At 39.9% G+C, this 25,526-nt stretch overlaps 1 protein-coding gene across 3 annotated transcripts in view; it reads right to left on the reverse strand.

The window, feature by feature from the left end:
* Positions 1–25,526, reverse strand: part of SEMA5B (semaphorin 5B) — a 190,338-nt gene that overhangs the window by 58,494 nt on the left and 106,318 nt on the right. For 2 of the 3 annotated variants that reach the window (XM_051985409.1, XM_051985410.1), the window contains exons 2-4: positions 22,284–22,441; positions 11,751–11,845; positions 1,328–1,522 (exon numbers count right to left, since the gene is read on the reverse strand). In XM_051985409.1, coding sequence (XP_051841369.1) covers positions 1,328–1,481 — 154 coding nt within the window. In that variant the 5' untranslated portion in view covers positions 1,482–1,522; positions 11,751–11,845; positions 22,284–22,441. The remainder of the gene's footprint in view (positions 1–1,327; positions 1,523–11,750; positions 11,846–22,283; positions 22,442–25,526) is intronic. The other variant, XM_051985411.1, reaches the window with a different exon arrangement.

Consider the following 25,526-nt stretch of genomic DNA (forward strand, 5'->3'; position numbering starts at 1 on the left):
GATGTCTAGCCGTCTAAAATAAAGTAAGCTTTGGGTGGGTTGTGTAGGGGGATGGTGTCCTGCCACATCATGGGACTGAGTCACACTGAATTTACAATCTCCTAAAACCCCTAGATCTTTTTCACAGTAATTGGACATAAAAATTTCCAGTCATGCTTTTCCCATTCTGGATTGATTTTTTAAAGATAATTTTTCTATGGAACCCCTCGGTCTGGATTGTTTGAGATCCTACATGTCATCCAAAGCATAAACATCCCCTCTCCACTCTGTTTCACCTGTAAATTTGGGAAGCATACCTTCACCCTCATAACTGATAAAAACGTCCAACAGAACAGAGCAAAGAAGGCTTCCAAACCAGCCCATGAGCCATCCAAAGAGGGTCCCACGGGGACTGGGGGATGAGACAAAGGAAGGACTGATTGTATCTGCCTTCATCCAATCTCCTTTCCCTGGGGCCTCCGCCAAGATCAGGGAAGACTGACGGCAGCTCTAGTGCCATCCCTTAATGAGCACAGACCACTGATTGTCAGTGACCTCTGAGTACTATTACAATGAGTGACTCATTATTATTAAGGTCATGCGTGAGCCTTCTCTACCCATGATGACTTCCACAGCTATGCAAAGAGCACCAGTTTCCATTCTCATCAAGGGAGTCCCAGAGGTCTCTTCCTTCTGTCCCCCACTTACTCATTAGAGAAATGGCTTGGAAGATTATTTATCCATCTCTCAGCCTCTATGAAGAACTGAATTAAAAGTAACTCAATTAATCAATAGGCATTTATTAATTTCCTATTATGTGCAAATCACTGGGATACCTGTGCTTTCATTGATGCAGGGAACTCCCTTTAGCAACGCAGATCCCCACCATCTTTATAATTTATATTGTTAAGAAAGTTGCCTGAGTATTCAAAGAGAAGTTAAATGACTTCACTAGGATAACACAATCAGTATTTCACTTGAGTCCAAGTTTATCTGGCTTTGAGATGTCCTATTAGTATATGACTTCTCATTATGAAGGCCCACTTAAAGAGTCATATTTTATGCATTCCCCTCTCTATCCAGTGTGCCCAGGGAATAGAGATGAAAATAAAACAGAGTCTGTCCAGCAGGTGGATGATTTCTCCTCCACATTTAAAAAATTAAACCATCCCATACCCCATTCCCCAATGGGGGATATTCCCCAATATCCCCCTAGTGATTTATTACAAGGTCTTATAGCTCCAATAGTTAGGAAATCCTTCCTGAAATCAAATTTAAATCCCACCCAACACAACTGATGATGACAAATAGGGGGAAGGTGATGGAAGCGGGGAGGGAAGGCACTTACCTTCGAAGGCTATGATGGGGTGTTCCCTCAAGGTGCACAGCTGCTGCTCGTTGCTGGGGGCATCAGACACATTGTGGGAAGTAGACAGGTGCAATGCAAGTAGGATGAGACCTGACAAGGACAAGGTGATGGCCAGGGGTCTGGGGAAGACCATGATGGATGCTCTAGCTGCCAGCCTCAGCCTGGGGAGAATGCCTGTAACACAGAACACTCCATCTCACTGTCTACTCCATTTATCCATCCTCTGTCCCATGGCCCCATGGCCTTCCACAGTTCCACCATTCTCCCTGCCCCTAGTGCTAGGGGTATTAGAGCTCTGGCTTCAGAGGCATTCAGAGGCACTGGAGGCTGTCCAAGCCCCAGGGGTAGTGCCCTTTCTCCACCCCAAACTACAATAACTTAGACTTTCAGGATTATTTAACAACTGTTCCTGTTATCCCCTTAGTACACCACACACTTAATCCAAAAGCTCAGCTTGGAGTCCTATTTTATGGATCCCCTTCTCAGCCTCCATCTCCAGTCAATCAGTAAATCCCACTAACATGGAAGGTTAGCATCTCTTAAGTATGTCCATCCCCTCCATTCATGTTGCTACCATCCTTATGGGAGCCCTCATCATCCACGCACATGGAATAGCTTGTGTTTGGTTTCCTTGTTTTAGTCTTTCCCCAGCACCCAACAGCAAATTAACTTTCCTAAGTCATCATTTCCATGGCTTCAAAATGCCCAGGGACACTGGGTTCTCACTTGTTGCTAAGATTTTATATAATTTCACTGGGGAGAAAGTGGGGAGAGTTATATTTGGAAATGCCAATAACATGAAAAACAAAATAAATGAATGATTTTTAAAGGAGATAATTTTATCCCTCAGAGAAGATCTGCTCAAGTCCTCTGAAGATTTGAAGGCTGGTGTGATCACTCTATACAACCTCCCTGACTTAGTTTCATCATTTGTAAAATGGGAATAATAAAGGTTAGTTACACTCACCCAACTTAGTGGATTAAAGAAGTCAATGAATGAGAAAGCCAAAGACCTACTCACCCCTCCCTGCTGTTAACCATCATTCCTTCTTCTATCCTCTCCACCAAGGAGACATAAGGAGACTAACTGAGAGCACTGTCACACAGATAATAAACATCCCAGCCAGGGTGTGCTCCCCACTGTGCCTCCTGCTGAGTCCTTGATTCTTGCTCTGCCCGCTGCAGAGACATTCTTTAAAAGTGCATTTTTCTTTAGTACTTTAACATTTACAAATATTTTTTCCTTTCCAATAAATCTCTTGAGAAGATGTGTTTGAAAGTGTCACAATTACACCCATTTTACAGATGATAGAATGAAGGCTCTGAGAAACAAAAGGGATTTGCCCAGTCAAATAACTAAGTAGTAACCTACTGTCAGGACTCAAATCCAGGTTTTCCAGCCTAAAGACAAAGCAAGTTTTTTGTTTTTTCTGTTATATGCTTTGGGTTTCCTACCCAGACACTGACCAAGAAAGGAGAGCTTGGAGGAGAAAGAGTAAAAAGGAGGTAAGATGAGGCTGAAGGTGAGTCTCTGCATTCTGACATTTGGTAATTGGTAGACAAATTATATGCAGAACTGGAGATACACACACAAAAGCACTTTCTCAGGGCAAAGCTGGGGCTCACAAAACACACACACATATATTATGGAGAAAATGTTTCCCTCCTCATTGTTCCCAGACCCTCCACCCATGAGTTTCTTCCCCACCCCATGAGAACAGTCCCAGCTGGCCCGAGCCAGAGGACCCTTCCTTCTCCCCTTAAGCCTCTCTTCCCATCCTATATCTCCCTGGAAGTGTCTAAGGGAGGAGTCCCACCCACCCCTCACACCTGCTCTCTCCTTTAAGGCTTTCCTGCTTTTTGTTGGTTTCCCTGCCTCCAGTTGGGACTTGAAAGAGGAGGAGGGAAGGGAAGCACTCAAACCCGGAGCTTCTCTTTACTCTGGACCCCCTGGAGAGAGCAGGCTTTGAGCTGCCTGCAATGGGCTTTGGTGGTCATGTAGCCCAAAGGTGTCTAATTGGCCAGCCACCTGCAAAACTCAACAATGCAATCCCGTACCAGATTAAAAGGAAATTGAGCAATATTTCCTAAAATAAATTAAATTACAGTGCAATATAGATAATGTTGATTTATAGTTTTCTAAATCAATAGGTAGCCTGCAGGGATCCATTTCTATATGAGCTCAAGATTACTAGTCCAACCCCACCTCCTCTTTATTTTTTTAAACAAATGCCCAAAATGACTAAGACTGTAAGCGATAAAGGTAAGATTTGAACTCACATACTCTGACTCCAAAGCTCTCCTCTCCATGACATGTTCCTGACTCTCCTGACTTCTTTATTATGTCTCTTCCTTGGGCCCTCTCTTTTATTTTTATTGAGGTTGATATTTATTACAGTGGTTAGAGTATTAGACTTTGAGCCAGGAAGACCCAAATTCAAATACTGGTTCAGATACTTATTAGCTGTGTGACCCTGAACATGTCACTTAACTTCTGTCTGCCTCAGTTTCTCTACCTGAACAATGGAGATAACAATAACACTTATCTTCCAAAGTTTTTGGAAGGATACAATCAAATATTTGTAGAAATTTGCAAACCTTAAAGCATTATTTATATTATTTTATTTTTTATTATATTACATTATGTTAAAATGTTATGCTATATTAATATACTATTAATAAATATTAATCAATTGTTGTGATGTTTAGATATAATTTACAAGCAAATTATATGGAATTACATATTTATACATATAATTATATGTAGATAATTTGGAGACAATATAGATACGATACAAGTAAAATAATATAATATAATATAATATGATTGATGTTATATAAACTATATAAACACGTGAATATAAAATAAATGACTATATTAATGCATTAATGTTATAAGATATTATATTATATAATTAATGTGCTATCTTTTCTCATTTAGAACATAAGCTCTTTGAAGGCAAGGCCTGTCTTTTTCCTTGTGTTTGTATTCCCAGCTCTTAGCACAATACCTGGCACAGAGTAAGCAATAAATGCTTGTTAATTTGACTTTCTCAGCACTATACTGCCTCCAAAAGAGAGAGGAAAAGGTAATAATAATTTGTATTTAAGTTTCATATCCATTAACTCATTTAATCCTCCAATAGTCTTTGAGATAAATAAGTTCTCCTAACTTTTCTTATTAGGAACTGAGGTTCAGACTGAGTGCAGAAAAAAGGATAATTTTTTCACTTTAAAAAAATTTTATTTTTTGCAACACGACTAATATGGAAATACATTTTATATTATTTACATGAATGATGGATATCTTATAGCATGCCCTTTCAATGGATGGAGGGAGAGAATTTGAAACTGGAAATAAATTTTTTTTTTTAAGAATTAAGGTTAATGGAGGTTAAATTTCTCTCCAAAGGTCACATAGCTACTAAGAGGGAGATCCAAGTTTTCTGATTACAAGTCTACTATCAGACTGCCAAAGACAATAGGGCATCCCCTCCTCCCAACCCCCCACCTTTTCTGCTCAGTCGCTTTTTTCTGAGAGTGTGCCAGTGACAAAAAGTGAATGGGAAATCCTAGCCAAATGAAGCAATTTAGCAACTGCTGGCTCCTGTGCCTACAGCTTCCCCATCCTTGAAAAGCTTCAGTCTTGCACTGAGACCTTAGCTTTCTTTCAACAGCACACTCTGAGGGTTAGGCTGTACCCCGTCTCATCCCTGTGTCCCATAGTCTGTCCAAGGGTTCCCCCAGGGCCTGACACTGAAAAGTGGAAATTTAACTTGTGACCAGGAAGATAAGCAGGGTTTAGACAGAATTCAAAGGGCATGAGATACCATCACCCCCAGAAGCAAGATACTTTGATTTTTGCTATGTTGAGAGTTGGGTCAACCGGTAGAGCAAATCCTTTGGACAGGAAAAGGGAGAACCATCTATCCTCTGGGAGAGAAATGGACTCCAGAGAAAACTGTCTCTGTCCTTTTGATGGATTAGAGAAGGCAGTGGGCTTTGTGGTTCAGAGATTGTAATGCATTTCAGGCAGGGAGGAACCGCTGGGTCCAAGTCTCTGACAACTGTCTGGTGGTCAGAAAGCCTGGGGATCCCTGGACTTGGAGAATGGATCCTGAGTTGCAGCTTGGTGACTGGCATTCCTTAAATGACCCCATAGATCTTGGTCTTGCCAGCAGTCTCAGTGAGATGGCCCAGACAGTCCACTCTTGGATAGAATAGCTTCAGACACTTACTAGCTATGTCATCTGGGGCAAATCATTTAACCTCGTGGGGTTCATTGGGGTGCTTCTCTGTAAAATGAGAACAATGGATTCTATGACTTCTAAGGTCTCCTCCAGCGCAAAAGATCATGTGAAGGTAAAATGGACAGCTTCCTGATCAGGAGTCATGGAAGAATCTGAATGTTAAAGACTAAGTTGGACAGTATTTTCACCTTTTTTGTTGTGGCTTACTTGCTTTTTTTTTCCCTCTCATTTTTTTCTCCTTTTTGATCTGACTTTTCTTGTGCAGCATGATAAATGTGTAAATATGTATAGAAGAATTGTACGTGGTTAACATATATTGGATTACTTGCTCTCTAGGGAAGGTGGTAGGAGGAAGGGAGGGAGAAAAATTTGGAACACAAGGCTTTGAAAGGATGAATGTTGAAAACTATCTTTGCTTATGTTTTGAAAATAAAAGCTATTATTATTATTTTTAAAGATCAAATTGGATCAAGAAAAACCTATGAATCCTAGATCCCAAGTCCTTGCCTCCCACATAGATAGTGCTCTGTAATAACCATAGTTATTATTATTTATGTAGTCCTTTAAGGTTTGTAAAGCAATTTACATACATTAGCTCATTAGACTCTCACAACAATCCCTGGAATACTATTATGATACCCATTTTACAGATGAGGAAACGGGCTACAAGAGATAAAAATGATTTGCTCACAGTCACAAAATTAAATTTCTAAGGCAGGATTTGAATCTGTGTAAAGGTGAAACAATTTCTTTTTTTAAAATTTTATTTAATTTAATAATAACTTTATATTGACAGAATCCATGCCAGGGTAATTTTTTACAACATTATCCCTTGCACTTGCTTATGTTTTGATTTTTCCCCTCCCTCCCTCCACCCTCTCCCCTAGATGGCAAGCAATCCTATATATGTTGCAGTATATCCTAGATACAATATATGTGAAACAATTTCTTGAACAAGATCCTAATAATTGAGCTGGGTTAAGAAAACCCCAAATATCCTGGATCCTAGTTTGTCTCCTCCATATAAATTGTACTCTACAATAATTATAATTAATTATGTTAATAATGATAATTATTGTTATTTACATAATACTTCAAGGTTTGAAAAAATCTGATACTATCCACTGGCCTCATCTCAATACCTATAGAAAATAGAAACAGAGGTTGAACCTCCAACTAGTGCAGCTATCTAGATCCTAACCAGATTTCCAGGCTTGAAGGCAATAAACATTGAGAAAATGGAAGTATCTCTCTTTGCCCCTTTATGTTTCTCTTATTAAGGGATTTCCTTGGAAATGTGACTAGTATAAATGGTAGTGGTGACTGGGGTGCTCAGAGAGGCTGAGAGATTGAGCGGGGGACCAAGGGTCAGGAGGAGTCATTGCTGGAAACTCATGTTTCATAGTCAAAACAGAAATGGAAGGTTGAAGCTGGGTTCACAGGTTAGATATAGTTGCAACTTCCTCCCCAATTTATATTATGTTTTGTATAAAATATGCTTTCTAACTCATGAAAAAAAGATAATAAATTTGTATGACTGATCCTGTGAATTTCTCTGGGAAAATCAAAAAGGGAAGGGCAGACTCACAGCATTTGAAAGTTGGAAGGGACAGATTTGGCCATCACATCCAACAAAGGAACTCCCTCTGTAAAATGTCCTACAAGTGTCCAACCACACTCTGCTGGAAGCCCTCCAAGGAGAAAAATCCCACCTCCACCAAGACAAACCATTCTATTTTTAGACAACTCTAATTATTGTGAAGTTTTTTAATATCAAGTTTAACTGTGATGGACTTGGCTCTTCTCAGCAATGCAGTGATTCAAGACAATTCTAATAGGCTTGGGATAGAAAATGCCATCCACATCCAGACTATGAAGAATGATTGTGAATTGAAGCATAGTATTTTTATCTCCTTTTTTTGTTTGTTTGTGTTTGTTTGCTTTTTTTGTGGTTTTTCCCCTTTTGGTTTGATTTTTCTTGTACAACATGGAAATATGGTTTTTTTTTTTAATATCAACTTTAAATTTGCCTCATTGCAATGGATGGAAATGTATTACCCCTGGCTCTGCCTTCAGAGGTCAAACAGAACAAATCGATTCCTCTTCCACATGACAACCTTTCAAATACATAAGGCATTTATCATGGTCCTCCAGAGCTTTCTCTCTAATCCAGTTCCTTGAGCCAATCCGCATATATTGTAGATTCAAGGCCCTTTTTACCATCCAGATTTCCAGTTTATCATTCTGGGTAGCTAGGGGACTCAGATAAAGTGCTGGGTTTGGAGTCAGGAAGATCTGAGTTCAAATACTCATTTGAACTAGCTGTGGGACCCTGGACAAGTGATTTAATTGTTTGTCTCTTATTTTCTCATCTGTAAAATGGGTCTAATGACAGAACCTGTCTCCCAGGGTTGTTGTGAAGATCAAATGAGATAATATTTGTAAAAGTGCTTAGCACAAATAAGAAATAATGAGCAGGATGCTTTCAGAAAACCTTGGGAAAACTAGTATGAACTAATACTGAAATGACCAGAACCAGGAGAACACTGTACACAGTACAGCAATATTGTACATTGAACAACCGTGAATGGCTTAATTATTCTCAGCAGTACAATGACCTAAGACAATTCCAAGGGACTAATGATGAAAAATGGTATTCACCTTTAGAGGAAGAACTAATGGAGCTTAAATGCAGATTGGAGCATACTTTTTTTTAAACTTTATTACTCTTAATTATTTTTTGGTCTGTTTCTTTTTGCAACATGGCTGATATGGAAATGTTTTGCATGCCTACATGTGTATAATCTATAACAAAGTACTTGCCTTCTCAAGGGGAAAGGGTGAGGGGAGAGAGAGAAGGAGAAAATTTGGAACTCAAAATTAAAATAAAATAATATTAAGTATTTTTGTTTATATGCAATTGATGAAAAATTAAATATAAAAAAGTGCTTAGCACAGGGTCTGGCATATAGTAAGTTCTATAGTAATAGCCAATTATTATTATTATTATCAATATTCTTTTAAAATGTGGTACCAAAATAATACTCCAATTATAGGCCCCAGTAGGGCAGAATACAATTTTTATTGCCTCTTTACAAGAATATGGAAAATACTTTGTAAGTCATAGTATCCTTTTTTTAAAAGTGCCAGTTATTATTATCAAAGGTAAAAATAGACTTTAAAAAAGTCAAAATTAGTATCACACAAATTGCAAATGGCAGATCTGGGATTTGAACCCAGATTCTCAGGAAAACCTAGATTTGAATCTTCCAATGGATACTAGATGGAAATCATTTAACCTCTCTGAATCTCATCTTCTTCGTCTATAAAATGCGTTTACTTGTTTTTTTATGGGGTCATTGGGAGGCAGGAAGAACTAATGTAGGTCAAATTCTTTGTAAAATTTAAAAGGCCCATCTAAATGTCAGTTAGAATGATGATGATGATGATGATGATGATGATGATGATGATGATGCATTAAGAATAACTATGATGTTTTTAGTGTTTTAGGAATGCTAGCATTAGGAGTCTTCACTTTAACCTAATGGTGACTGGAGCCAGGACTAAGTGTAGGCAATTTAGGCAGCTGAAATGCCTCACAAGTCTGTTTTCCATATCACAAGTTTTGTCCCAGACAAAAATCAGAGTTCTTGATAGTATCATATGATGGCTCCATTTTCAAACCTCACCTAGGGCCACCAGGTCTAATCCTGGCTCTGGTGATGACTGAGTGGAAGGGGAGGAAAAAGTGGGACTGGGGAGGAAGCAGACACAGGGAGGAAAAGGAAGTCTTTAGTTTGGGCATCCAGAAAGAATAATGCCGTCTGAGCAGAGGAAAGTCACTCAGGGAAGGCTTGAGAACAGGAGAATTCTCTCCGGAGAGCAAAATGGAGACTGGATAGGGGAAGTCATGAGATTGGTTTAAATCAGCATTTAAAATAGCATTCTTTGCTCTATAAGGGATATGGTTCCTTTAACTGAAGCTGGTTCCATTTGAGCTAGCACCAGGCAGTTCAAGAAAGAAAAGCAATATTCAAATTAACTCCAGCAGCTTCTAGGCCAGCCAGGGGAAGAAGAGAGGGGTTTGGGAGGGGGGTGAAAAGGGGTGGCTTTGGGAACCAAGCTCACTCTTCCCTGGGGCATTTCTTCCCCAGGTAGCAGGGAGAGGGGGAGACTGGGAGAAACCAAGCTTGGCAGAATGGGAATGCAGCTGTGCTGAAGGAAGGAGCCCCAAGGCACTTTGACGCCCAGCCAAGTTGGGAAGGGTTTGGACTCTGCTGTAAGATAAGCAGGGTAAGATAGAAAGGAAATCCAAGTATACAGAAGATTAGGGTCAGATGAGCTGATAAGGAAAAAAATTAATGATTAGTCAGACTTTGTATATTTTTAAAATTGCTGCAAAGCATTGTCTATAAATACAGATGTTATTTTAAAAGCTGTTTTAAGTGGGTTGTTTTAATAAAAGCCTGTTTTTATTTGTTTTTAAAAGAGGAAAAACACACTGATGTTTAACTCCAGTAGGGTTTTTTTGGGCCACATAGCCTACTTTGAGAGTAACAATAATTAAATTATTACGTGCGGGTGGTGGAGAGAATATAAGCTCCTGAAGGTCGGGGACCGTTTTGTATTTTGTCTTTATATCCCTTCACTTAGCACAATAATGGTCACACAGTAGGTGCTTAATAAATGCCTGTTAATTGATGATCTGATCTTCAGCCCATTCTGCTCCTCCTTCTTCCCTGGTACTGTCCCTACCATATAAAACACTATAATACAAATGGCAAGGCACCCAGAGTGTTCAAATAAGCTGTGCCATGTTACCAAGAGAAGAAAAAGCATGAAATACATATTTGAGTTCATGTGTAACCAGATAAGAAGGTGGGATGGTTAGACATGGCAAAAGAGAGTCAACAAATGGGCAACATGATTTTATCCTGGTACCCCCAAGGTGTTAAACTGAAGCAGAGAAAGGCCTTTGAAAGCCTCTGGCTTTCTGGGTCAATACCCTATAGAGAATTTGTGGAAAGACACCGATGAGAATTTCAGTTTGAGGAAGCAGTTGGGGAAACATTATGATTTGCACCAGTGAAAGCCAATGAAGGTTCCATACCTCAAAAAAGGCAAAGACTTAGATCTGAGCCCTGGACTGCGTGTGACCCTAACTGAGGTGTCAATACGGTTGCCCGACTATTTTTTGATGTGTAAATAAATTATTTTTTAAAAGGTTGGACATAGAAGACTAATCTTGGTTTTTCGATGTGTAAATAAATTACTTTTTAAAAGTTTGGATCTAGAAAACTTAAATGGTCGCCTGACTATATAGTAATCTTGGTTTTCTTAATGTGTAAATAAACTATTTTTTAAAAGATTGGATCTAGAAGAACTTAAATGGTCACCTGACTATATAGTAATCTTGGGTTTTTTAATGTGTAAATAAATTACTTTTCAAAATGTTGGATCTAGAAGAACTTAAATGGTCACCTGACTATATAGTAATCTTGGGTTTTTAAATGTGTAAATAAATTACTTTTCAAAATGTTGGATCTAGAAGACTTAAATTAGGAAGTAACAGCAAATATCACAGAGTTTCTAGGCAGAAAAACAGAGGAGTCACCTGTTTGGGGGTTCATGCATCTAAGAAGAAAGAAGCTTTCACTTGAGATCAGCAAGGTACAATCGAAACTTTGCACCAGCAACAAATATCTATTGAGCCCCTACTAAGTGCATAGCACTATGTCAGGCTACAGAGATGGTGCAAAGATTTAAAAAATAACAATGGTCATTGAGAGTTTTAACGATTGTAGGCTACTTTACTTATTCATTTAAAATAGTGCTAATTTTAGATTAAATAAAACAAAGCAAGAAAAGACAGATCCTTCTAGTGCCTTGGAGATAGATGAACTCCCAGATGGTTATAAATCCTGGTTATTTCTGAGCAGTACTAGGCTCGAGGAACAAGCCTGTGTACATATAGCTTACTTATCTCTAATATTACAGTAAGTAATAATAATATTATTTTTGTACATCATGCATTGAGCATTGAGCAAGCCCTTGAGAGCACTGGGACCAGAGGACAATGCAAGAGGAAGGCCAGTGGCCAGTCTTTGGGGAAGAAACCCCTTGGTTTCCTGGACGGTAGCAGCAAAAATTACCAGTTGTGAATGCCAACGAGCCTTCTGTTTGGGTGAGCCTTGGCCAGTTTCCTCACAACCTCCATGGGTCCTTGGTGGGGAGAGAGAGCAGTACCCTAAAAGAAGACAGGAGAGAGGGAGGGAGCAGATCAAACAAGGTGAATTGAAGCTAATATTCAGAGCACAAGGCAAAGTGAAGCCTTGTATTTCATGTAAATATAGTCAATGCTCACTTATCCATAGAACAGAGAGCACTGGCAGTGCATTAGTATGCTGAATGGAGAGAGTCCAGCAGTCATTTATGGGGACTAGTATGTATCACACACTTGATTCAGCACCTAGCCCAGCTGCTCACACAGGAAAACAGTCAGGATTTCTGGCAAAAAGCACAAAAACTCAATCACATCGACCCTCGGTCCAAAGCCACAAGCCTCAGTTTGTGGATGATATTTACAGAAATAAATGCCTAAGAGAGGGGAAGCCTTTATCTACCTCCCAATTCCCTATTTTCTGTCATATTACCGGCAAACCCTGTTAATAGTTACCCAAGAATGATTTTTATTTGGGAACCAACAAAGGAAAACTTGTTTTGCCTCTTTTGCCCTAGGGACTGGGGAAGGTGGGTTGTTTGGGATACAGGCATGTGGATGGGGAGCAGAAGATGGAGGTATAGAAAAGGTTAGAGTGCTGCTGGCTTTGGGAGATTAGGATTTGCAGTCCGTGGGGTCAAAGTAGCCAGGGGACCAGAAGAAAGTGAGTGGGGAGCTAGAGAGTGAGGAACTAGGGGACTCAAGCACAAGCAAAATCTTGTGTCATTTGTCCTTTGGAGTGTTGTGCTGGGGACCGGAGAGACTCTGAGAGTAGGGGGAAGGAGGCAGCCCTCCTCCAGCAACTCCTGCTATTTTGGGAAAGCCTCAGTGACAAGTAAAGCAAAACATTTTCTAAAAATCATCAGGCCACAGGATTTCTGTTTGCATGTTCTTGTGCTGCTTGCCTGATTCCGGGGAGGCGGGGAGGGGGGAAGACGCAGAGGGAGGAAGGCGCATCCAGATTGCTTTTAGAGCTTGGGTAGGGGGCCATAGTGCTGGTATTCACAGTGTGTGTGTGTTTGTGCATATGTGAGAATGCCTATGAAAACCATATGATGCTGGTTCCACAGCACAGACAGAAGGGAAGTTGAAGACCATAGGAGAAGATGAAATTTCCAAAGGGAAGATTTTAAAAAAGAGCTTTGGGAATACTCAGATTTGGGGGATGGGAAGCTTCTTTTCCCATAGCATCCCCCTTCTCCACCGGGAGTATATCACAGCTGAGGGCAATTTCCAAATCCCTTCTCTCCCAGAGATACCATCTGGGGGAGGTACCCAATACGTGTTCCAAAGAAACTAGTCTCCTGCCCACCTCCGTTTATAACTAGATCATGGACTATGAAGGCTTTGCCACTCTCTTTAATTAACTAAACCTTTTTAATTTTTAATTAAAAACCATCAGAGGGCACAAGATGCTAGGAGAGAGGTTCCTGTGGATAAGTGGCTCTCTCTATCCCTGGAGCAATAGAGGAAATGCTTTGCCATATTTTGATGTTACCAGAGGAATTGGGAGGGAGCAACATGGAGCACTGAAGAAGAGGAGCTTAAGAGAAAGTGGGTTAGCAACGATCTTCCTGATGAAGGGGAAGGGCCCCCAGCCCTCTGAGGGCCTGAGCAGCCTGTGGGGATCTCCAATTTTGACCCTTGTTCTGAACTTGCTCTGGAGTGGTACCTCCAATCATCTAAACCCTAAACTCAATATATTCCAAAGGCAACCCTTTATCTTTGCCCCGATCCTGTGTCGCCTTCTGACTTGACTAATTTTATGAGAGGTATCACCATCCACTTGGTCTTCCCTGTTTTGAAATTTGGGGGTCTGTTATTTCTCACTCTTTTCCTCCTTGACCCCTTATTTCTAATCAGTTCCGAAACCCTATCGACATCATCTCAGCAGCATCTAAATCCTCCTGTTTAGCCTGCTACCAGGACCCTAGGACAGGCCTTCTTTACCTAAATCAATCTGGACTATGATAATGAGACCTTTCACCTGCACTTTCCTAATCCAGCCTTCATATGTGGTCAGAATAACCTTCTTGAACCATTGATCTGGTCCCACTTCTCCACTGCTCAAAAAAAATCTATTTAGATTCTTTTGCCTGGCATTCAAGGCCCTTGTAAAGTGGTAACAATCCCCCTTTCCCAGATTTTCCTCACTAACCCTACAGGAGTCTTTTCCTGGAACCCTGCCTTCCCAGCCCTTTTGGATGACCTTCCATGTATTTTGTATATATCTTTTATGCATCTACTAATTTATATCTCATCTCCCACATTAGGATGTGAGCTTCTTGAGAGTAGGCTATGTTTTTGCCTTTCTTTGTATTCCTAGAACTTAACACAATGTCTGACATCTAGGAAGATTTTAATTCATGCATATGGATTGGCAGACTATTTTATTTTAACCAAAAAGAACTACTCTGAAATATACTTCTAACATTGCTTCTTCTGACTCTTCAGCTATTGAATCTTTCTTTTTAAAAATTTTTATTTTTTTACATTTTGAATTTCTTAGTTTGAATTCCTTAAACCTTAAATCATAAACCACCTTTTTTTCATAAACCCTCTATAATACTTCTTTTAGTAATGATTTTCCTTTTCAGTTCTTGAAAAGCATTTTGTTTCATAACCATTTTAAGCACTTATTAGTATTATTTTTATAGTATTTTATTTTTCCAAATACATGCAACGATAGTTTTCTATATTCATCCTTGCAAAACCTGGTATTCCATTTTCTACTTTTCTCCTCCCCAAGATAGTAAGAAATCTGGTAGAGGTTAAATATGAAGCATTTACTATTATTTTTAAAATAAAATTTTTTGAAGCTTTTTATTTTTAAAACATGCAAGGATAATTTTTCTTTCTTTTTTTTGTTGTTGAGGCAGTTGGGATTAAGTGACTTGCCCAGGGTCACAGAGCTAGGAAGTATTAAATGTCTGAGACAAATTTGAACTCAGGTCCTCCTGACTCCAGGGTCAACATTCTATCCACTGCACCATCTAGCTGCCCAAAGGATAATTGCTCAACATTGACCCTTGCCAAACCATGTGTTCCAATTTCCTCACTCCTTGTTCCCCCATCCCCTAGAGAGCAAGTAATTCAATATGTTAAACATGGTAAAAATATAAAGCATTTATTATTCTATAGTTCTAAGATGTATGTGTGTCCGTGTGTGTTTCCTTGCCAGACTGGAAACTCCATAAAGACAGCCATGTTTTTTTCTAAACTTTGTATTTCCGTTAGAATCTAAGGTGCTCCACATGCCCTGGGAACTTAAGTGTTTTCTGAACAGAATTATGGATTCTCCTTTTGTCTGATTCCATGTACTCGGCAAGCAACCTTCTGATCTTAATTTGATTTCCCAAGGAAGCTTTCCTATTGGGAAGAGCTCTTTCTCACTCTAAATTATTAATTGACTTTCTGGTATACATGTAGGATCAGAAAATTTTAGCATTAGAAAGGGCCTTGGAGACCACTTAAGTCTGACCCACATGCTTTACAGAAGGAAAAACTGAGGTCCAGACTTGTCCAAGGTCCATCAGTGAATAACTGACCGGGGACATCTGAACGTTAGTCTGCTTGAAGCTGCTTCTCGGGCTCCATACTATTTCCTAGCAAGCCTGAAAGTTTGGCTCATGGGACGATTTGGGAGAGGACAGGTCTGAGGTACGAGGCTGGAAGCAGGGAGCTGGGGGCCTGGGGTCTGGGACATTCAGGTACCGGTGAGATCTTGCCATCTCTTGCTGTCAGTGTCAGGGACCAGGAAGGAACGGTCGGGAGACCGTGAGAGGTGGGAGGGAGAGGAAGCCGTTTTAGCTGATTCCAGCTATTTTGGGAAACCCTCAGTGACATGTGAGTTTGCCGTGCTTCGTGAGCTTTTTTTTTTTCCTCAGGGCTGCTCCCACCTCCTGCCCCAGCTCCAGCCTGTACCCAACACCCCCAGACCTGCAGGAACAAGGGACAAACCGGGACCGGACCCCTGAGCTTCTCCTCTCTGCTTCTCTCCCAGAGGACACACAGGCCTGGGTGGGGATGGCAGCTGGGCCTAGGGCTCTGACCCAGGTGGAGGGAAGGATGGCTCCGGGCAGAGAAGGAAACAATTGTGGAGATGAGTTTCAAGTACATTCGGAGGAGGCCGGGGGGAGCTCGGTGTGGGACTGTTTGTAAGAGGCCCTCAGGGGGCCCCTTACTTCTACTCAGCCCTACCCCACCCCCTCACTTCCATTCAAAGGCTCCACTTGGCCCAGTGCCTGGAGAAAGAGGGAGGGGAAAAAAAGGGAAAGAAGAGAAAATAGGAGAGAAATTCAGAGCTGGAAAGAATATACCCAATTTGAGATTTGGTGGGAGAGGAAAAGGAAGAAGCAGAGGGAGGGGAAGGCTGACCTTAGGGGAGGGAGGGGGTATTCCTCATCCTTTCCCTGGCTCAGCTCTGTTAGGGCCCTCCCCTAAATGCAGGGTATTCTCCCAGAATGCCGCCAACAGCCCAGCTGTGTGTATTCTCTGTGCAGGATGTGAAGGCATCTCCTGGGCTGTGCACTATTCGCCACTTGGGGGGCCAAGCTTAGCCAAGCCCCAGCACAAAGATAAGATTGAGATGCAGATTCTCTTCCATTCCACTGAATAGAACAGATTGGATACGGATTTTCCTCTTTTCTTCCTATTTAGACCATCTGGGAGTTTGGTGCCTGTGAGAAGGGAGGCTGAGAGCGCCAGTTTGGCAGGGGCAGATTAGCCATAAACCTTCTCAGCACTTTCCTGCTCAACCAGCAGACCCCAAGGTACTCACAGACCCAGCCGTGCTTTTTCAAGAAAGGGAAGTTTTTCTCCTTGCCTTCAGGCAGGACCTAGGGCCCTAGAGCTGGCCCACCAAGGCAGGACCTGGATCACCTGCTACAGCATCTCTTCCCTCCCCCCATGCAGGGCAGTCCTTCTTCTCAAAGGGGTCTTACACAACCTCCAATCCAACCTATTTGTTTGGCAGGTGAGCAAAGGGCAGCTTGCTAACCTTTAAAAAGCTTTTGTGTTGTTATTTGTTGGCTTCCACTATCCTTCTGGCTACATTTAAAATCCTCTGGGGAGCTGGATGAACGACAGCCGGTTGTAAAATCATAGCAGGTGAGGGAGATGAAGGACCGTAGAGATAGCTTGGAGTGTTTGTTGGACAGGTTAGGTGATTTAAGAGTCAGAAAGGGTATCATGTGGTACGTGCATTTTTGGATCTGAAATCAGAGGACCAGAAATCAAAGGAAGAGACAGAGAGGTTCAGGGGAAAGGACACTCCTAGATTTGAAATCAGAGAAGCCGGGTTCCTATCTCAGCTCTGCCATTTGCCACCTGGGAGATCTTGGGCAAATTCCTTAATCTTACTGAATCTCCGTTTCTTATCTTTGAAAGTTTCTTATCTTTGGACTAGGTGGTTTCCATGTTCCCTTCCAGCTCTGCATCTGTGACCTTCTGATCCTGCCTGTGACATTTACTGCCTGTAAATCTCCAGGCACAGCTAAGACCTCTGATCTGCATTGACAGAAGTTTCCTGTTAGGAGTTTTCTATACCAATAAATTTGTATCTCTGGGACCACTTTCCCCACCCCTCAACCTTGACTATGAGCAAATTATTTTAAATCTCTCAGTACTAGTGCCTTCCTTCTGAGATTATCTCCAATATCCTTTATATTTTGCATTTATCTGTATATCATCTCTCCTATTAGACCGGAAGCACCTTGAGGGGAGGAACCTAATTTTTGCCTTTCTTTATATAGCTGTGTGATCCTGGGCTTTAAAGTCATTTAAAAAAAAAAAAATCCCCATTTGCCTCAGTTTCCCCATTTGTAAAATAATCGGGTGAATGACAAGCTAATCCAGTATTTCTGCCAAGAAACTCCCCCCAAAAGGGTCACAGTCATGACTGAAAAATGACTAAAAACAAAAACAAAAACAAAGCACCATGCTAAGCACTGGAGATGTTGTTATTTAGTTGTTTTAGTCATGCTTGACTCTTTGTGACCTCTTTCGCAGGGGATCCTTGGCAGAGACACTGGAATGGTTTGCCATTTCTTTCTCTAGCTCATATTACAGATGAACAAAGAGAGACAAATGGGGTTAAGTGCCTCGTCCAGGGTCACACAGAGATCAGTTGTGAATTTGGGTCTTCCTGACTCCAGATCAGGCTTTATAGCTACTGAGAACTGGAGCCGCCCTTGATCAATGCGTGCTAGATGCTTATCAGTGACTCAGTGTCTGGATTTAACTTTAGCCCTCAGTTTCCTTCCTGAGAGAGGTGTGGTGATGATGTACAAAGGATGCTGGACCTGGAGTCCCACAACCCCAGACTCTCAGCATCCGAAGGGACTGCCAGGGGACCAACACACCTGACAAGTTGTCATCTAGCCTTGCTCGAAAAACTCTGGTGAAGGAAAACTGCTTCCTTCCCCAGGCAGCCTATTGCACTTTTGAATAGCTCAGGTAGGAAGTGTTTCTGTGTCTTGAGCCCACATCTGTTTTTCCACAGTTTTCATCCACTGCTTCTAGTTGCACCCTCTGGGACTCGCAGAACATGTCTAATTTGCTCTTCCATATAACTACCCATTAAATATTTGAAGACAGCTAACATGTTACTACAAAGTCCTTTTTTCTCCAGGCAAAACATCCCCAGCCTCTTCAACACTGATAAGCTAGAGAGAGCATCCAGAGGACGGGGGCTAGGATGACAAAAGGTATTGGAGAAATTAAGGATGTTGCACTAAGTTTTTTGGATAGCGTTCTAGTTATACCTCCCCTATTTTGTACTTACAAAGTTGATTTTTTTTTTAAATCCAATGTTTATCACTCATACATTTCATTTTAAAACCATCATCTTAGCTTGCTGAGATTTTCTTGGATCCTAACTCTGTCATACTATTCAATGCATTAATTATTCTTCCTATCTTTCTCATCCTAAAATTTGATAAGTATTCTACTGATGCCTTTATTCTAGCCACTGATGAATAGGTCAGGTAGTAAGATAAATATGCCAAATAAGGTAGTAAAATGGCACAGTGGTATAGCTCTGGATGTAGAGTCAGAAAAATCTGAATTTTAATCTAGCCTCAGATACTTACTAGCTGTATGTCTGACCAAATTACTTTACCTCTATTTGATTCAGTATGCTATAAAAAGAGATAATTATAGTTTCTACCTCTCAGGGTCTTTGCAAGGATAAAATGAAATAAAATGCTTCAAAAATCTAAAAGCATTATCATGGCCAACACTATCATCATCATCGTCATTTTTTGGATTTCATCATTCAAGTTTCTGTTTTGAATCCAGCTATTCTATCATTTATCCTACATCTCACTATTTTGTGCATAGGAATAGAAGGAGAGTCTTTATCAAAGACCTTCCTAGAATCAGGTAAATTATATCTCTAGCATTTCCCTATTCTACCAATCCATCTATCTTGCCAAAGAAGGCTGACAGCATTAATTATTCCTTCTTTTTATTTATTTATTTTGTGAGGCAACTGGGATTAAGTGACTGGGCTAGAGTGACAGAGCTAATAAATGTTAAGTGTCTGAGACCACATTTGAACTCAGGTTCTCCTGACTCCAGGGCCAGTACTCTATCCACTGGTGTCATCCTTAATTATTCCTTCTTGAAGAAACTCTGTTGACTCTTTGTGACCCCAGAGCTCTTTTCTAGATTTTAAAAACTCTTCCCTTTAATAATATACTCTAAAATTTTTCTAGAACCCAAAGCCAAACTCACTGAATACCTTACAAACTTACAGGGTTCTCTTCTCCTATTTTTGTTTTTTGTTTGGTAAACTACCAGGACAATATTTGTCTTTCTCAAATCTTGAAGCTCCTTCCTCATTTTTTAATGATTACTGGCAATAATTTAGCAACTGCTTCTACCTGCTCTTTTAGTAACCCAGGATACAATTAGTTTGGTACTATCGTTTTGAGCTCATCAAGGATAGCCATGACCTCTCTTACAATCTGCCTACTTTCCTTAGATGTTTATTGCCAATTAGATATTTTTGTTCTGTCCTTTCCATTCTTCTTGACAAAGAAAAGAAACAGAATAAGAGTTGTCTCAACTTCTCCCAGTTATCTGTTACCATTCCATCTCTCTAAGCAATGCTCCTCTTCTTTCCCGGATTCCCTATTTTCCTTCCACTCTACGTGGCTTTCCTATTCCCTGACTTTTCATCAATCAATACATCAACATTAAGCTTCTGTTATGTGCCAGGCATGGTGCGAAGCACTAGAAATACAAAGAGGCAAAAGGCAATCCCTGCCCTGAAGGAGTTACAATCTAAAATTGTCCTTTGCTTTCCCTACCAGTTTCAGCTCATTTGAAATTTCATAAAAAAGGTTAAGCCATTGGAAGACATGGGTTGGAAACTTAATAAATGCTTTCCTATCTTAATGACTCCAAACACTTATTAACTGTGTGGCCATAGGCAATTTGGCTCCAGTCATATGGACTATATGTGCTCAACTTGTGATAGAGCCTTCCACCTTGTATTGGTCTGATCAGTACAATTGGACATACTATATATTGGCCCGACATCATGATGCTATTTTCCTACACCTTTGAGTAGAAAGGACAACAACCAATGAGTGAATCTGTTTCTTCATCTGTCATATGAAGATAATAACACACAGTATTTATTCCAAGAAATATAGTGAGAAAAGTCTTTTACAAACCTTAAAGAGCTCTGGAAATATGAATTATTTGTAAAATGAAAACAATATTTGAATCAGGGCCTTTGTAGGATTGTTTTGAGCCAAGTACTTTAAGTATTACATAAATGAGCTTTTGTCTCATCCACCATTTTCATTTTATGGGCAAGGAGATGGGGACCCAGATTGATTGTAACTTCAGTAAGGTAATATTAATTAATGGCAAGTAGAGAACAACAACCCAGGTCTCCTAAGCTGAGGATACTTCATTCAACAGCTTCAATGGCTTTTGCAAGTGGGCCATTTTGTTCTTTGTACAATGGCCACTATTCACAAAATGGAGAGAACAGTCCCCTGACATGGTTTTGTGGATGGTAGAATCTTTGTGTAATGAGAAGACCGGCCAATTAGAACTCTGCCCTGGGAGCATTCCTGTGCATTGAGCCTGGCTTTATAAGGGCCTGATAACATGAAACAAAAGGGGTCTCGTTCTCCCCTTCAGACCACAAGATTGTGTTGTGTTTTTATTTGTCTACTTATTACATAGTGACAAAAAAATTCCTATCGGATTGGTTCTGAGCTTGAAATGAGTGTGCACAAAATGCATACAAATGGCCAAACCTACTCTTTTCTTTTCTGTTAGTTATTGAGACGAGGATTTCTGCAAGTCTTTGGTTTTATTGCAAGTCTTGACTACTAGGTTCAGAGAGTCACATCATCCTCTTTTCAGAGGGAGATAATTCAAATTGTATAAATTTAATAATAGCTAACATTTATATGATACTTTAAAGTTTGCAAGGCATATGTATTTTCTCATTTGATTTTCACAACAGCCCTGAGGTAGGTGTTATTATTATTATTCCCATTTTACGGAAAAGGAAACTGAGGTTGACAAAGGCTAATTGACTTTCTCATGGCCACACAACTAAGAAGTGTCTGAATCAGAGTTTGAGTCTCATCCCTTCTTGACTCCAAATCCAGTTCCCTATTCACTAGACAACCTAAATGCCACAAAACATATGGAAACTAGGTTAGATCTGCCTTCTCATTATAGCTACATTTTATTTTCTAAGTTTTCCAGTATTCTCACTGGATGAAAATCATGGGTATAGAGTAAAATCATATTAATTGGAGCCTCAATTATTCAAAACTTAAGGTAATTTAACGTGGGCAGTGCTGAAGTTTGCCTTTTCTATCTGTAAACAAATGGTTGATTAAACAATTTAACATTGTAAATAGGGTTGTAGAGGGAATATCTAACCAACTTAAAAAAAAAAAAAACCCAGAACATCTTTCTCCTAGTTTCACTATGAATTTACACATCTTTCTCCTTTCCCTACATCCTGGGTTATACTGGTAAATATATTACAACCAACTCTCCAGGAAAAGAAACTGTATGCATATATGCTTTCCAATTTAATTTGCATTATTAACATTTTCTCCATCCCTTTCTTAAGTCTACTCAATCAACAAAATACCACATCAAGCCTTGATTTACAAATGCTACAGCATTTGCTGATTTCCAAGGTGTAAATGTTAACACTGAAAATTTAACAATTATCCAGAAGTACAAGCTAGCTCCTGCACAACACTTCTTACAATTTACCTAGATCTTTCACCTAAAGTTTAAATGTAAAAATCCCTAGAAGCCTTACCTTTTCTATAAAGGCTTTATAGATTAGTCAGAGAAATCCAGAAGGCTTTTCTAATACTACAAGATGGACAAGATAGTGTGATTACTTTGCCTTTAGGGATTTATCTTTTCCCTACCCCCTCCCTGCCCCTAACATCCCCAGTGTACTTACCCCTGACTTGTGAATGAAGCAAACACCTCACTGTCCATTCATGTCTTGGCTTAATGGCTGAGAAAGCAAACTACCCAAAAATAAGTTGGGCAGCTGGAAAAGGAGCAAAGCCAGTGTATCCAGGTTCAGCAGGGCCACGGATGGAGCAGAATCACTCACTGTGGGAAGAATGTATTCAATGATGTCACAAATCAATATTAAGCAGGAGAGCCAGATTAGATAGATATAAGGATGGACTTAACATTTAGAATCCATGACTGTATATAAAGGTATCCACACATATATTGATATAACTCATACTTCTATAGTACCTTACAATTTATAAGACACTTATCACAACCAATATGTGAAGTGAATAGTAAAAGTTTACTAATCCCATTTTCCAGATGAAGAAACTGGGGACCACAAAAGTAAAGCAAATTGGCTAGGATCAAACAGCAATAAGCAAGCATTGGACTTCGGGCTCTTAACTCCAGCATCCCAAGAGCGTTCTTTCTACCTCATTATGAAGCTATGAAGTCTATTTGTTTGCTTGCTCATACACATGCTATATTGTTGTTCATCCTTCATTTTCAAAGAGGACCCATGACATCATGGGTAATGTCTTGACTTGAGTCTGCATTGGATTTAATGGAGGCAGATCACACAAAATTATCAGTCTCACTCTTCCTGAGTTATCAAAACCCAGTGGCAGAACAAAAATCAGCCAACTATCGATGGCCCAGGATGCTGTGGATGACCAAGCTCTCAGCTCTCCCCAGTGGCTGCTCAGCCAACTTCATGACGGTGGGAACAGCTGGTTCTGACCATTCCCCTGGGGGAAGTTTTCACGTGCTTGGGATAGACAAGCTCAGGGGTTGGAAGCCTATCAGTTATCCTCAACCTGATTTAGTCCATCTGCCGAGAAAGTTTTACCAGTGTGTAACCTGGTAAAACTATGGAATCCACAGGATCCCCAGCCCCTGAGAAGTTAACTGGGTCAAAAAAAGAAAAGACAGGATCTCAAAAGCCTAGATAGAGATCTCGAAAGGACCTTAGGAGGGGCGGGAAAGAATGCATATATATATGTAAATCTGAAATTCAGAAGTCTGGATTCAAATTCTGCCTCTGTCACTTACTACTTGTGTGACCTCGTCTGAGTCTCTATTTCATCTCTAAAATGAGAAAACTGGACTGCATCATCTAGAGATGTCTTCCCTTGCCCCAAATCCTATGATATTTTATAGTACTGTTTTTCAAACAATTATTTGTTTGAAATCAAAAATTGAACTCAAAAAATTATTGAGACCAGCCCTGAAGTCAGGGGAATCTGAGTTCAAATCTGGCCTCAGACACAACACATCCTAGCTGTGTGACCCTGAGCAAGTCATTTAAACTCAATTGCCTCAGGAAAAAAATTATTAAGGATTCTTTTATACTCTTAAAAAATATTGATGACCCCTTTTATACTCATAAAAAATTACTGAGGGCCCCAAAAGAGATTTTGTTTATGTGGGGTTATATCTACTGATACTTACCATGATAGAAATGAAAAAAAATTTTTTTAAAGATTTATTCATTTAAAAATAGTGATAATGAACCCATATATCTTGTTAAATTATATATTTTCTATGAAAAAAGAACTATATCTCCTCCCCCCCAAAAAAAGAAAAGAGTGGCAGTTTTACATATTTTTACAAATCTTTTTTATGTCTGCCTTAATAGAAAACAGCTGGATTCTCATATCTGCTTTTGCATTTGATCTATTGCACTATGCTGGTTTGGTTAAAATGTCTGAAGACAATGTAACCTTAGAAAGATATATAGTTAGAAGGGGGAGAGTATTTTAATAGAAAAATAACATCTTAGTATTATGATGAAAATGGTTTTGTCCTCCTAGACTCCTTGAAAAGGTCTTGAGACCTCCAGGGGTTCATGTTCACACTCTGAGAAAGGTTGTTCTTTAGATATTTTTGGGTGTGAAGAGAAAAGTGGGAGGGAGATAGAGACAATGAGAAGGATAATCTTTGGATCTTTAGGTAAAGAGGTACTCTGAATTAAATTCCTCATTAAGGATAAGGTCATTCAAATACTCTGATCCAAAAGCATCTGCCGACTTCCTCTGTTTTCTCTCTTCTCCAAACCTGCACAATCAGTCACCATGATCAGAAAAGCATATATGGACCTAAGCAACCTCCCACAATGGGACCCCAATTGTTTGCTTGCCTTTATTGCTTCCTCTTAAGCAAAACCAAATAGATGAACATTTCCATTTGCTCCAAAGGTCAATTAAAGTGTGATTATTTGTTTTATAAAATTATTTACCATTAGATTCCTTTAAGTGGCAAAGTCCCCAATGCTTTAAAATTACATCCATCCTTCTTTTCTGGAAATGGTGGAGGTTTCTTATGACAAGCTCATGGGGCTATGTTGTAGCCCAATAATTACCTAAGAAAGGAAGGTGGATTAGGTTGGTGCAATGGAAAAGTCCTCGATTTGTAGGCAAGAGATCTGAGTTCAAATCCTGTCTCTGTTTCTTACTACCTGTGACTTTGGGCAAATTCTTTTTTTCCCCCCAAGCAACTGGGGTCAAGTGACTTGCCCAAGGTCACACAGCTAGGAAGTGTTACGTGCCTGAGACCAGATTATTTTATTTTATTTTATAATAACTTTATATTGACAGAATCCATGCCAGGGTGATTTTTTTTACAACATTATCCCTTGCACTCTCTTCTGTTCCGATTTTTCCCCTCCCTTCCTCCCCCCTCTCCCCTAGATGGCAAGCAGTCCTATATATGTTAAATGTGTTGCAGTATATCCTAGATACAATATATGTTTGCAGAACCGAACAGTTCTCTTGTTGCACAGGGAGAATTGGATTCAGAAGGTAAAAATAACCCGGGAAGAAAAACAAAAATGCAAATAGCTCGCATTCATTTCCCATGCGAAATTGATTATTTATCAATTGAAATTGAGTTAGGTCTCTTTGTCAATGAAATCCACTTCCATCAGAATACATCCTCATACAATATCATTGTTGAAGTATATAATGATCTCCTGGTTCTGCTCATTTCACTTAGCATCAGTTCATTTAAGTCTCTCCAAGCCTCTCTGTATTCATCCTGCTGGTCATTTCTTACAGAACAATAATATTCCATAACATTCATATACCACAATTTACCCAGCCATTCTCCAATTGATGGGCATCCATTCATTTTCCAGCTTCTAGCCACTACAAACAGAGCTGCCACAAACATTTTGGCA

This window comes from Antechinus flavipes, chromosome 3 (genome assembly GCF_016432865.1).
Source record: "Antechinus flavipes isolate AdamAnt ecotype Samford, QLD, Australia chromosome 3, AdamAnt_v2, whole genome shotgun sequence".
NCBI lineage: Eukaryota > Metazoa > Chordata > Mammalia > Dasyuromorphia > Dasyuridae > Antechinus > Antechinus flavipes.